Below are 14,397 nucleotides of genomic sequence, written 5' to 3'. Positions count from 1 at the left end.
AAAAGCCAAGGATGTCTCCATATTTTCTGCCTTTTTCATTTTGGTTAAATTAGGTAGCGAGTTACATGCTGACCGTTGTGGCATCCGACAGTGGAAATCCCCCCAAATCCGACAGCGCTGCAATCAACATGACTGTGTCTGATGTGAATGATAATCCTCCTGTCTTCTCTCAGGCTAACTACAGTCTCATCATCCAGGCAAGACCACACTCTCCTATGGAGTAGAGCAAATTAAATCCTACACGCTCTTTCCTTACTCCATGCCTGAGTTCTCAGTGAGAGGTGATGTTGTAATCTCTCAGTTCTTTTGGAGTGATTCTGGATATCTTTCTCTCTTTTGTAGGAGAATCTGCCTTCAGGTGCTGCTGTGTTACAGCTCAATGTGACAGACAACGACTCCCCCCAAAATGGGCCTCCTTTCTCCTTTAGTATTTTGAAGGGTGAAGAAACAAGTCCCTTCATCATAGACCAGCAGGGTGTGGTAAAGACAGCTGGACCATTGAGAAAGGGTCAGCATATACTTCAAGTGCAGGTGAGAAGTGAGCTTTTTTCAATTGTTTGTTGTGTAGTAGTCCTTCAGGAGAGTATTACAGAAGTATTTCTCAAAATGGACCCTGGTGGGCCCCGAATAAATAGCCAGGGGCCCCTCACTGATAGAGTGCAACAGTGACTTTAGCAGAAAAGGGTTCCCTAAGTATTAGTTTTCTTCTTGCAAATTCAAAAATAATAGCCTTAAACCCAACCAACCAACCAACTGAATCAAAGCAAAAATGCATCTGAAATCATAAAAAATACAAGGTAGTTAACCAGGGTCTGCAGACACTTTGAGCTAATGACAAGGTTTCGTGGCTTAGACATGTTGGACAAACTACACATGATTTATGGATGATGGACTTGTTTTCTTGGCTGAAAACAGCACTTATTTATGTATATCTAAAAAAATAAAAAAACATAAACAAGTCTTTGATTCTACCTGTTAGGGGAATATTTAATTGTGTTATGTGACATCTGTAAAGAGTCATGTGTTGAAAGTTCCCTCTTGTGTTGAACAAGTGTCATAGCAGGCAAAAATACTTGTACCTCTTCTTCTCCAATTCTTAAAATTATAATATAATATAATATAATATAATATAATATAATATAATATAATATAATATAATATAATATAATATAATATAATATAATATAATATAATATAATATAATATAATAATATTTGTAATTCAGCAAGGATGCATGCATTAACAACAAACAAAGTAAAGACATATAAGTAATTTTATAAAATATTTTTCAAATATTTCAAATAAATGCTGTTTTTTATTTTATATTTATATATTATATCCTGAAGAAATGTATCACGGTTTCTGCAAAAATATTAAGCAGCCCACCTTTTTAAAACTATAATAAAGAAATGCTTTTTGTGCACCAAATCAGCATATTAGAATGATTTCTGAAGAATCATATGGCACTGATATATTATGTTATATTATATATTAGTATATTTTTACATTTTAATTTAAAAATATTAATTGCTTAAATTTTTTTACATGTTTTAAAAGTTTAAATATGTTATGATACAATACTATAATTGTATGTACATTATAGATGTTTGTAAGGGTCATTTATAAAAATTATTATGAGCCTTAGTTTACCACAGTTTAAAATGAAAACGAAAATCTTCTGTATGTAATTTCAGGTGTCTGACAGTGGAAGGCCCCCACTGACATCAGTCACATCTGTCAGTGTGCTTGTAGCACAGACGAGTGTGTATCCTCCATCTGTGCTTTCTCTGGATGTTTTCATCATGAACTTGGAAGATGAGTATTTAGGAGGCAAGCTGGGCAAGGTCCACGCCACAGATCAAGATGAATATGATACACTCACATTCAGTCTGGAGCCACAGTCACACAGCTTGTTCTCCGTCGTTGGCACGGATGGCAGATTGTTGGCCCGCGGAGGCTTGGACGTGGGTCATTACCAGCTTAATGTCTCAGTGAGTGACGGACGTTTCTCAGCCTTAGCCAGTGTCACAGTGAATGTGCTGCGTGTCACAGAGCAGATGCTGGACAGTTCTGTTTCTGTGCGCTTTGCTGGCATTGCTGCAGAAGATTTTATCCAGGACCACTGGAGAAACCTCCAAAAAGTGGTGCGCAGTGTCGCCGGAGTCCGCAGGGGTGCCCTGCAGTTGATCAGTCTACAGCCTGCAGAAACTGCCGATGGCCTGGATGTTCTTCTGTGCTTTGATAAACCAGGACGAGGTGGCAGCTCGCTGGAAGCCTTCTCTCAGAAGCTCAGCTCTTCCAGAGCAGCCATCAAAGAGATGACAGGACTACATGTAGTGCGGGTTTTGAATAGTCAGTGCTCAAGCTCTGAGTGTCCTGGCAGCGTGTGCAGACGAGTGGTGCTGCTTAACCAGACCAGTATGACCACCTACAGCACTGCCCGAGTGAGCTATGTCACACACAGACACCACATGACAGCCAAATGCCTGTGCACAGGTATGCAATGTTACGGTCCTAAACTGAGAAACAATCTGTAAAGTTGGTGTTTATGAATTGTAATATTCAATGTGTGAGCACAGAAACAATCTCCCCCTAATCTCCTGCTATTTTCAGACAGAAAGTGCCTGAAGCACAAAACCACATGTGAAAACAGCCCATGTCCTCAGGGCTATGAGTGTGTGTCAGGCTTTGAGGAGGACAAACACAGCTGCGTATGCACAGGTGCTGCCAAACTCAAATGCTCAGGTAACAGTGAATTAATTTCCTTATCAGAGAAGACAGTGTCATCTAAAAGACACATCACAGGTGCAGATTAATTTGTTCCCTGCTCACTTAATTAAACGTTAATTTGCAAGCATTTAGTGTTAAAGTATGTGTACTGTAAACACATTCATTAATTATACAATAATATAGGCTTCACTTTCAGCTATTTGAAGATTTAATCATTAGGTGGAGCAGTGTTTACACGCATAATTTAACACAAGGGTGTTTTTATTATTAATGCAGAGAGCAGGATCTATGAGATGTTAAACAGTAAATCAACTACAAGATAAAAGATGTGTGAGTTTCTTCAACTGAGAAATGGGGTATCCTCCATTATATCCTTAAGGAGAATGTCTTAACAGTTTTAATTATCTTCCACAACCACACGTGTTATACTTCTTTGTACAAAGTAATTGATATTATTGGGTTTAACACGTGTATTTTACTATTACAAAGACATTATAATGGTAAAATTCATTTCTGCCAAAATACCATTCATGTTTTAAAACCATTACCAATTGATAACAGTTTTATTGTAGATATGATAAATGTAGTTACTTCGTCTTGCTTGTGTAGCCAGTATGATATTGTGGTGGAAACATAGTCAGTAATTTTAGTGCAGGTATTCTGTGCATGACATTTTTTTTTATTTTCCATGGCTTAAAATGATTTAGCAAGACATTTATTATTACAGCCAGTTTTAAAGGTGTGTGAAACAGATTAAAACCAACCAGGATCCCAACTTAAATGTCATCGGTATGTTTTAATTAATTTGCTACTACTTGTATTTTGTCTGTTTTTTTCTGTTCTAAGGAGGATCTTCAATGACATTTAGTGAGAGCAGCTACATTAAATATCGCCTGAGAGAAAGCATGAGTGAACTTAAGCTCAAGCTCAAGTTAAAAACTCTCTCAAGAGAAGGAACAGTAATGCTTACAAGAGGAAGAAGCCACAGCATTTTAGAGGTATAAAAGAACATTAAATCATGCCTTATTTTCATGGTGTTTGAGTTAAAAAAAGTGTAATATAATATACCTGAACCCTAATAAAACCAGTTAAGTTCGTAGATAAATCTGTAAATAGCTTAAACCAGTGTAAGGTGGTGTCTAATGTTAGTTTTAGAGTAACTAACCAAACCATTTTAAGCCAGGGTAGACCAACAAAAAGCTGTAGCAAAATGATTTTTTCCATTTCACCTGAATTTTACCATTATATTTCTTTTAACACTGACTGCATGATTTCTCAGATCATGGAGGGCCGACTGCAGTTCCAGTTTGACTGCGGCTGGGGTCTCGCTACAGTTTCTGTGCACAGCGTCCTGGTGAATGATGGACAATGGCACATGGCAGAACTTGAGGTGAAGGGTAACTATGCCAGGCTGGTTCTGGATCAGCTTCATTCTGCGTCAGGCCTCGCGCCCGGTCCCCTCCACTGCCTAAGCCTGGGCGACCAGGTGGTCCTGGGTGGACCCACTCAACACTTCAGTTCCAGACTCAGGCGCAATCTGCCTGTGTCAGACAGCCTACAGGGCTGCATGGACTCTGTGCTGTTTAATGGACAGAGACTGTCCTTGGACTCAAGTGGTCCATTAGGGGTTTCCATTGAGGACATGGTGGGAGTGTCTCCTGGCTGTGTCTTCTTCCCATCTCCGGACTGCTCCAGTAATCCCTGCCTCAACGGAGGGAGCTGCTTAATGAGGCAGAGTGGAGGTAGACTGAACCCACATACTGTAGATTCATGACAACATCATACTAACAGGATCGGTATTAATATAAATGCAGACAACATTTTTAATATGTATTATTCATATAAATTTTCTTATTGCTGTTAGAGTCCAGTAGTCTATGACCCCATTGATTTTCTTCATGCTTACCCCGAAATGAATTACTTTTTTTGGGGAAAAGATGTGGGAGCCCATTTCTGCCTTAAGGTAACAGCAACAAATACCATGGTGGCATTATTTCATGTAGAAATGTATGTCTCCAATTTTATATAATATTTTCATGTGGGTCTTTTTTTTTTTTAAAGTCTCATTGTGAGATAGAAAGTGACATTGTATTCACAAGTTTGGGGGTAGTAGTTTTTGTTATTTATTTTAAATTTTTTTTAAAGTAACATTTTTATAAAAATAATAATGCATTAAAATTGATTAAAAGTGACAGTACTAACTTTTAATTGGTTACAGAATATGTCTGTTTTTATAAACAAATGTTCTTTTGAACTTTATATTAATCATAAAATCTTGAATATTGTTTCCTCAAAAATATTATGCAACACAACCTCGATAATAATGATAATAATAAAAATCAGCATTACCATCACTGCAATAAATTACATTTTAAAATAAATTAAGAAAAGTATATATATATATATATAATTTTTTTATTATATAAATATTTTTAAACGTATTTAATCAAATGAATACAACCTCGGTAAATATAGGAAACTTCTTTCAAAAATATTGTACATAAAATCTAACCAACCCCAAACTAATGTGTAGTATAGTTATCAGTTTGAGAAATAGTCACAATTGTGACTTTGTCCAAATTTGACTGTACTTTTATTTTAAACTTTATCTCTGTTACATTTAATTTATCTAAGGAGGAAATGGGCTTTCATAAAATTTAAAAGAAAGAAAATTCTATACCATTCTTTTTTAAATTACTTACTAGAGATATAATATTAGATAAACAAAGCATTTTGCTGGTGTTTTAAGACTCCACTGTACAATACATACCTTTAGCTGACCCCTACATTAACTGGTTTATTGTATTGCTGAGTCGCTGATATTCCCACAGGTTATGTCTGTGAATGCAGTACTTTATTCTCTGGGACTCACTGTGAGGTCAAGATCAGTCCTTGTGACTCCAACCCCTGCCTGTATGGAGGAACCTGCATCCAGAATAACCTGGACTACTACTGTAAATGCAGGGGCCACTACTCAGGTCAAAGGTACTACACTTTCAATGTACAGTGAATTTTTGTTTATAAAATCAATGGGACAGAATTTCTGTATGCCCAAAACTCTGTGTGTGATTGCAGGTGTCAGATAGGTCAGTACTGCAAGGAGAATCCATGCCAGAATGGTGGACATTGTATAGACGGTCTTGATGGACCCATCTGTGAGTGTGAGCCAGGATTCAAAGGAGAAAGGTATTTTAGATTTTTTTCATCCTTGTTAACATTTCATAGTACTATTCCTAAGTATGCGTGATAGAGTATTATTATATTTCAGGTGCATGATCGATGTGGACGAGTGTTCGGACAGGCCTTGCTTCAATGACGGCCATTGTGTCAACACATATGGATCCTTTAACTGTTCCTGTTTGGTGGGATTCAGCGGGAGACTGTGTGAAATGGACACAGAAGTGAGGAACCAAGTTGTATCTTCGTCCTGGAACTCTTGGATTGGAGAACTGGTTGCAATGCTGGCCTTCTTGACAGCCATCTTTGTTTTGACGTTGTTTTTCTTAATAGTGTGGAAAGGAACCTGCAAACCTGACAAGAGCGATAAAGTACTTGATAAGTACAAAGATGTTGATTCTTACATTCAAAGGTCCAGCTTTTACAACCAAGCCCGAAAAGAATCGTGCCCGGACACCCCTCCGCAGGTCCCAGTTCGACCCATCTCCTACACGCCCAGCATTCCTGGAGAATGTCGAAACAACCGAGGCTCCGTGCCTGAGTTCAGCAGCTTCACGCCAGATCCACTCTTTGGTCTTAGGAAGACTGTGGCTGTGTGCAGTGTAGCCCCTAACCTACCACATCACAAAACGTTCCATTCACACTCAAAAAATAATTCCATACAGCAAATGGACTGGGATGAGGAGTATGATGGTTAGTGAAATCTGAACCTTCAGATGGGGGCCTTTTAAAGTGTGTTGGCCATTAATTTACACAATAGTGCTTTGTATTTTTTCAGTAGTGCACAACCCAACAAAATCTCCACAACACTTCGGAAACAAGCCACAACACAAAGAAATTAGCACAACAGAAACAAGCTGCGACATAAAGAAATTAGTACAACATAACAGAAAAGAGCTGTGACATAAAGAAATTAATACAATATAACAGAAACAGGCAAAATTTGTCCTATGTATTGTGTTGTAGCTATTTAATTGTAAACTGGGTTTCAAAGTGCAAGTTTTTTAAAACAATGGCATTATCACAACAGTTCACCACAACAGTATGCGTGTACTGCATGCGTACCATCAGATTTTGTAACCACACATACTTTATGCACATAAGTGGCACATGCACATTGGCTTGGTTTTGCAATAATCAATTGTTCCACAAGGTGGCAACACTGGCCTGGACCGTTGTTTCACATTGGAAAATGAAACTAAGGCCGTGTCCCTAATGGTCCACGAGACCATAGGGTGTCATTTGTCATTTTAGCAGTCAGAAGGGTGCTCGTGAATGTCCCCTTTGCGGCTGTTATGCGCCCACGATCCGCACTTCTGCTGAGCCTGCATTGGGCCAAGCTTTGCAGCAGACTTCTACCCGACAGTCAAAGCGGCATTACGTCACGAAAAGTGCAGACTCTCATATTTCGCAGAATTGCTGTTTACTGTTACTTATTTTTATTCATTCTTCCAGAAAAAGTCCTAGACCTGACTTCCTGTTTAGCAGTTGAGGATGACAGTATTTCCTCTTCACATGAAAATAGAGATCTGCAGTCCATGAGCTCTCTCCAAGCAAACGTCATGGATGACAACAGTAAGTTGTACTAGCAATTCTACAAATCTGAAACTGTATCATTTAGTTAACAACATTTTTACAAATTCACAGATCAGACAAAAATGTGTTTTATTTTGTGCACCGGTGTATTAATTTGCAACAAACGCATGTTTGCTATTTCTGAAATGAATTTAGCCTCCATATGGATTAAATCTGAGTACAGATTCTGAACAGATCCAAAGGGTTTTACAGTGTAAGTGTTATGCTGAATGACTGGATTTTAAAAAGAAAAGCAAGAAAGGCCTGAGATTTCTGCTTTTAGTACCCTTTTAGAACTCTTGCTTTAGTATTTTCATAATGCGTAGGTCTTGCTAGATCTTAATCATTTTTACATGATTTCATAGTGGCTTTACAGGACACCTAGTTAGAATCACATTTAGGCTATATCAATATGTTATGTATCTATGTTGTGTCTGTTATATTTTAGGTTTTATTTGTATTTTTTTATACATAGGGTCTTTAGTAATGTTCTTTGTTAAAGTGTAAGATCTGATTTAACAACTGATTTCTTTGTATTTTACTTTTACAAGCCTCCAAAGTGAAACACCCTGTCAAAACATAGATTGACATGGTGAGAAACAGGTATACAATGTTACATTCATGTCCTGTTGAGTGTTAAACATTTCCCACGAGTATGTCACTCTAACTCAGTTCCTGCAGGGCAGCATGCAGCTGATTGTGTATTTACTCAACAGTTAGCATGGACCAAACTAATCGCATGAAAATTAAGAGATTTTAAATGTGTATTTAAAACTTACAAAGTGTGAAAATGCCTTTTTCTTTTTCCTTGACTTATCAACAGATGATTCTCATGAACTTTTGTACCTTTTTGAAAATTTGGTCATTTATTAGACTCTTCTTGGATGCTCCATTGCTTTAGCGCACTGGATTACACTGAACAACTGTGAATTTGATAGGTTCTTGTGAATCGGCTATTACAAGATGCACTGGCATCGATCTCAGGGGCACTTTGATGTTTAATCTTCTTTAACTCTGAGGAGTTATAATAAGCTCTTTCAAACCAGCATGCTCAGATCTTTCACACGTCTAAGATTAATGAGCCTCAGAACTATCAAAGCATGCCGTAGTCTGAAGATACATGTGAGCTATACTGAAATGTGTGTGTTGTGGAGCTACTTGTGGCTGTGAGAATGTGACAATATACACTACTATTCAAAAGTTTTTATTCAGCAAAGAATCCATTCAATTTATCTAAACTAAAGTGACAAAAAAGATTATATCATATTTTCATAATTTTTCAAAACATTTCTATTTAAAATAAATGCTGTTCTTTTGAACGTTCTATTCAAAGAATCCTGAAAAAAAGATGTTTCCACAAAAATATGAAGCAGCACAATAGTAATAACATTGATAATAATTAGAAATGTTTCTTGAGCACCAAGTCAACATGATTTCTGAAGGATCATGTGGAGTAATTGCTGCTAAAAAATAAATAAATACATCACAAGAATAAAGGATGTTTTAAAATATTTTTAAATAGAAAACATGCAGCTTTGGTGAGCAAAGCAGATTTTTTTTTTAAACAATTAAAAAATCCAACTGACACCAAACTTATCAACAGTAGTGTATAAACATTTTTAATGACTAATGCTTTTTAAAATGCAAACTATCTGTTAATCTACAGTATATGGAGTTCTTAATAATCTACGATAAATGTGCCAAATTGTCGTTTTCTGACTCAAAACAGGTTATTACTGGGATACCTCAGATTGTCTTCAGAATATCTACTCTCCTGGGATCCAAGGTTTTCTCCAGTATGAATTTGTGCAGATGCCCTCCTCCATGCACACTGCTCCAGAACTTCTCGACATGAACTACCTTACTGGTGGCGATGACATTGACAACTTCCTGCCAGTTCCAGTTCTCCCTCTTAATAATGACATGTCTCCAGTTCCACAGTACGACCAGTATACCAGGCCAGAGGTCCACCACGTCATCCAGCCAACAGCAAGTCAACATCACATCCATGACTTCCCATTGCCCATTCAAATAACCTCTGGAGAGCCTCAGGGCCAGCATATAGGACCTGCTGAGGTTCCTGATTCCTTAGAAAGTCCTTTGTGAGAGCCACACTTCTAAACTTCATCAGACTTACCAGCCAGTGGTTAGAAATTTAATTCTTTGGTTACTGACCATGAAGAACTTCGTAAAGCTGTGGCTGGTAGGACTACCAGAGACTGAGGTGGGCTTACAGACTCATTTGAAATCACTAATGCAGAACTATCAGTCTTTAAATGGTAAGATCATATGTCACTCCAAGATTTGCAATCTAGGTGCAAACTATTGGAAAAAAAATAGCTCTGGCTAACATGACAGTGGACTTTGGGATTATACTGACACCTAGTGGTATTTTTTTATTTATTATTCACAGTCACAAGTAGTTTGATCTCAACATGGTGGCCTCAACGGGACTCACTACATGTAGAATAAAACTGTAGTAGTGCTTTATTTTAGTTCAATATAATTTATCTTTACACTTTTTAAATAGTCCTATGTATTTATTTTGCATATTTTATATTATATGGGGGGGGGGGGGGGTGACAAAAAAATTCAATGTTAAATTTTATTACTGAGATTTATAAATGACCTGTGTCCAAAAGTAGCATTATTAAGTGTGTCAGTGTAAAGAAAAAAAAAGTTTAAGTATTCTTAGCTACCCGAGAATACACAATATTCTTTTTTTTATTGCAGTAGACAGTTATGTATTGTCTGTTATATGCTATGTATATTATTCTATCCTTTGAAATGTTAATGTTCTGTATGTACAAAAATGAAAATATTTTTTAAGAGATGCATTACATTCTGTCTCATTTATGCATTTATAGTGTTTGGATGATTGTAAATGACCTGAAGGTCTTTGTTAATGAGTAAGGCATTAGGCTGAGGAGCAGAGAGAATCTCTATATCCATACACCTGAAGACTACAGGTTCCCTGCTGCTTTAGCTCCTCTAATGCAATCTAACAGTTTCATTAGGGGAGTTGAAACTTTTCTGAAATATATATATATATATATATATATATAAAGCACAGAATATATATATATATATGATGAGCACATCAAATAACAACTTTTTTTTTTTTTTTTAAATTCTGTCAAATTTAAAGGCTTTACACTGAAATGCAGGGTTGCGATCGAGGGAGACCGCTCTTTCGATGTTGCACACACAATTAAACACTAGAGAGCAGCAAACTCAAATAAAGTCAAACAACAAGCAGCTTGATTGCATGACACCACTAATGAAAGCTAACTTTGCTGAGAAGTTTTATTACAAGACTTTTAGAACTTAATACAGATTCTTTTGATAACGATAACACATATGAACACTTAATTGTGAAAATATTTCAATTCAAATATATTTTAATTTTAGAATATTGCTGATAGTCAATTGATTGTAAACGACATAATATAATGCCCACAGCAGTGCTCAGAGTATACTGAAGGGAAGACAGGCCTACACTAGTGCGTGTCTTACAAATCACTGCATGAGAGTGACAGCACTTAAATGCTTTGACAAGTAGTGACAGAGGCCTGAGGCGAGGAGCGATGTGTGTGTGTAACACAGTGTGACAGGTTGACCTTGCCTGATGCTGTCATGTGACTCATGTGGACCACCCAGTTCCACAATAAACAACAAATGGTCTAAGGGTCTCCATGAATGGGACTTGATATGTTTAATATGACATACTACCATGCTAATTTTAAGTAGTATATCATTTTTCTATAAAGGAATCCATAGACTACATCTGCCAAAATTCACTCCAAATACAACACTTTATAGCACAATGCAATCCTGTGTGACAAATAAATAGAAATTTCATGTAAATCTTTTTTAGTGAACTGCCAAATAAGATTTTAACACAAATTAAATTGTGATTGCAAATTAACTGTTTTGTTTTCAAGAATTTGAACCAAATATTTAAAAAAGTTTATCATAAAATAAATGTAGCCAACTTTCTTAATTGCTAAATAATTTTGCATGACTGCATGTATAACCCACTCCTCCTAGAAGATGATTGAATTTCAAATTTCAATGACAAACTGAGTTCAGACTGTCTAAATATATCTACACCCTGAGCAGCACTTACTGTACATACAATCAATATTCTCCAAAAATATTGGTCAAACACTTTTAAAAGCAGATGTTACAGCCTTTTATATATATGTGATTGTTACATTTGGAAAAATTCTTCCAAACTAAACTATTTCATCAGTTAACATTTATTTATCATATGTCCTGCAATAAATGTCACATCATGAATTTAATCAACCTTCTAGTGGTTTTTAGCATAATATATAATAATGTGGAATTTGTACAGTATGTGGGTATTGTATGTGATACGTCAAAACAAATAAAATAAAAAAATCAGTAAAAAGTTATAATCCATCTTATCCAAAAAAATGCTGTTAAAATCACTAAAGTGGACAGAACCACCCATGTGTCAAGAAAAGCAACTTCACACATTTTCCTGTGTCTACAACATCCAATATTTCAGTCTGACCTTTGAGTGCTATATCACCTCAAGGTTTCATTGAGTATTGCAGTCATTATAATTCTCAAGAACACACACACACTCACACAAGTACCAAGTTCAATTAAACATGTTAATGAGAAGGCCAGGTGGTAATAGCCTGCTTAGTGGGACTAATTGCTGTGCAGTCTCCTCACACCTGTCCTCTACAGAGGGTGAGAAAACCACGAAATGTTGGATGTCCCCGTTTCAACTTTGTAAGAGCACTTACAGCAGCCAGAGCTCTCTTAAGTGCTTTCAAAGCATTTTTGGGAGGAAAAAAACTACAAAGAATTACCTCTTCATGGCAGCCATTGTTGCTTATTGCTATTTCCAGGAAAACAAACAAACAATAAATAAATAAATGAAAAAGGATAAATAAACAACAAGCTGCATTCCAGCCTTGAATACCTATTGTGCTCTTTCTAATCAGTCATGCTTGATGTTATTTACAATCCATAAAAAATAAAGAAAGATCTCTAGTTGTTGCAATATAGCAATTGTCCACAAAATGAAAGTAAAACTAGCCCATCAACACACGCACGTTTCTACCTAAATGTCACTTGAAATGATCACTCCTTATCAATTTTCCCTTCAATGCCAAAATTTCACAGATAATACAATGGCTTTTTTTTTCAACACTGCACTAAAGTTTTGCTGTGGGAAACTCTGACACTGAAAAGCTTGTGCATTTCACAGTCTGTTGTCCTATAACTTTCAAACCGTATATCTCTGGCCTTTTGTCTCTTATAGATTTCATGTCTTCCTGAAAGTACTATAGGTTGTATTTTATTAAACGACCCTACTGAATATTTGTTTCTGATTTGTTCGTTTCATATGCATTGGGTGGCATCTTGAAATTAATGAACAATTATAGAGACAATTATTTCAGAGGAAAGTTTTCTAAATTGTAATGGACTTTTTTTAGTCACTTGGTCTCTTGTCACCTGGTAGAAACCATTTTTAAGTTTAGGGTTGGTTATTGTTTGAATATCGTTCAATTCCAATTCCGTTTTGATTTCTGCTTATCGATTCCAATTCTTATCGATTGACAGTATCCATTCCAGTGTGGTTAATAAAATGAAGTCAAACATTTAGATATCAAACATATTTATTCTTTGTCTCTTTTTGCAAAGCATGTAATTGTTGTTGAATATCATGAAAAAAAAATCAGCTGGCTACGTAAAAACTGGACTTGATTAAGAGCTGTTTGTGTGCAAAATATAGTGATTCTTTTTAAATGGAGGTTGTAGTTCTCTCAAAATTCTGAAGATAAAATATTAGACAACTAAATAAAATATCATGGAATTTATGAATGGAATGATTTAATGACTTACTCAAGATTTACATGTTTCATTACTGGATGAATCAGTGTTTTTGACTGAATTTCATGAATGAATGATTTAAAGACAAATACATTTTCAGATTGGAATTGATAGGTGGAATTTTAATTGTAATTTTAATTTTATAACAAGTATCTGATTCCTGACTTATCTGATTCTGGAATTGGATCTGATTTTTGATTCCCAACCCATAAAAGTTAAAGTGACATTTAGAAACAAACACAAAAATTAGAAAATGTAACAGTTAAATGTGTGTGTGTGTGTGTTTTTTTTAAGTACTCTTATAATCTTTGTTTTATTTATTTATTTTTTACTGTGCAGAGTTAATTTTCCTATTCAACCTATGCTAATATTTAAGATAAAATGTAATAATATTGCCATGAATGAAAGACTACAATGTTTGATTTTAAAGACATTTTAAGGAATTTTCATTCATATGTCTGTTCCTTACAGAGTAAATTGTGGTCGATATTTGTTAACTTTTTCCCAATACTTTGCCTGATGTTTCTCCTACCTTTCGTTCTTTCTCACACAAGGCTGACCCCATCCATCTTTCTAGGTGGCTCTCATTATCTCTTCTTTCTTTCCTCTATGACCTCCTGTCTTTCCTCCTTCAGTCGTCTGTTTGGTAACCGATATGCCTGTCGCACTCTCTTTGTCTTTTCCATCCTCCTTCTTTCTTCCCCACCATTTATCTTGGCCTAACAAAGTCTTAGGCTTCACTACAGGCCACTCTTTAATTCCTATAAACACCCTTTTGGCAGCTCATATGTTCATTGCTCAGCACAGAACATGGCTTTACTTCATATTTACTTCTCAAATTCTCAGTGAAAGACTGTGGACTCGCATTTGCATGAAGACCCGAAGCAGTGTGCCTTAGAAACACAACGAGACTTACTCATGGCTGTGTCACAACGAATCAGAAACATAATTAAGCTGAATATGCTGTCTGTTCCTTTACAGATTTGCTGTTGCTCTTCAAATTTGGTTTAATGCCTAAGGTAGGTAATTTCTGTACAG

At 36.1% G+C, this 14,397-nt stretch overlaps 1 protein-coding gene across 1 annotated transcript in view; it reads left to right on the top strand.

Moving 5' to 3' along the window:
- fat1b (FAT atypical cadherin 1b) overlaps positions 1–10,036 on the top strand; it is a 31,389-nt gene extending 21,353 nt beyond the window's left edge. Inside the window, exons 17-27 of the mRNA XM_059515546.1 lie at positions 54–197; positions 343–531; positions 1,695–2,496; positions 2,614–2,745; positions 3,577–3,728; positions 4,010–4,472; positions 5,562–5,715; positions 5,806–5,916; positions 5,999–6,600; positions 7,363–7,482; positions 9,212–10,036. Coding sequence (XP_059371529.1) covers positions 54–197; positions 343–531; positions 1,695–2,496; positions 2,614–2,745; positions 3,577–3,728; positions 4,010–4,472; positions 5,562–5,715; positions 5,806–5,916; positions 5,999–6,600; positions 7,363–7,482; positions 9,212–9,588 — 3,246 coding nt within the window. The 3' untranslated portion in view covers positions 9,589–10,036. The remainder of the gene's footprint in view (positions 1–53; positions 198–342; positions 532–1,694; positions 2,497–2,613; positions 2,746–3,576; positions 3,729–4,009; positions 4,473–5,561; positions 5,716–5,805; positions 5,917–5,998; positions 6,601–7,362; positions 7,483–9,211) is intronic.
- The last annotated feature ends 4,361 nt before the right edge of the window (positions 10,037–14,397 follow it).

Source organism: Carassius carassius, chromosome 29 (assembly GCF_963082965.1).
Source record: "Carassius carassius chromosome 29, fCarCar2.1, whole genome shotgun sequence".
NCBI classification, from domain to species: domain Eukaryota; kingdom Metazoa; phylum Chordata; class Actinopteri; order Cypriniformes; family Cyprinidae; genus Carassius; species Carassius carassius.
Note: the sequence above shows the minus strand (reverse complement) of the source record. Positions and strands in the feature narration are given on the sequence as shown.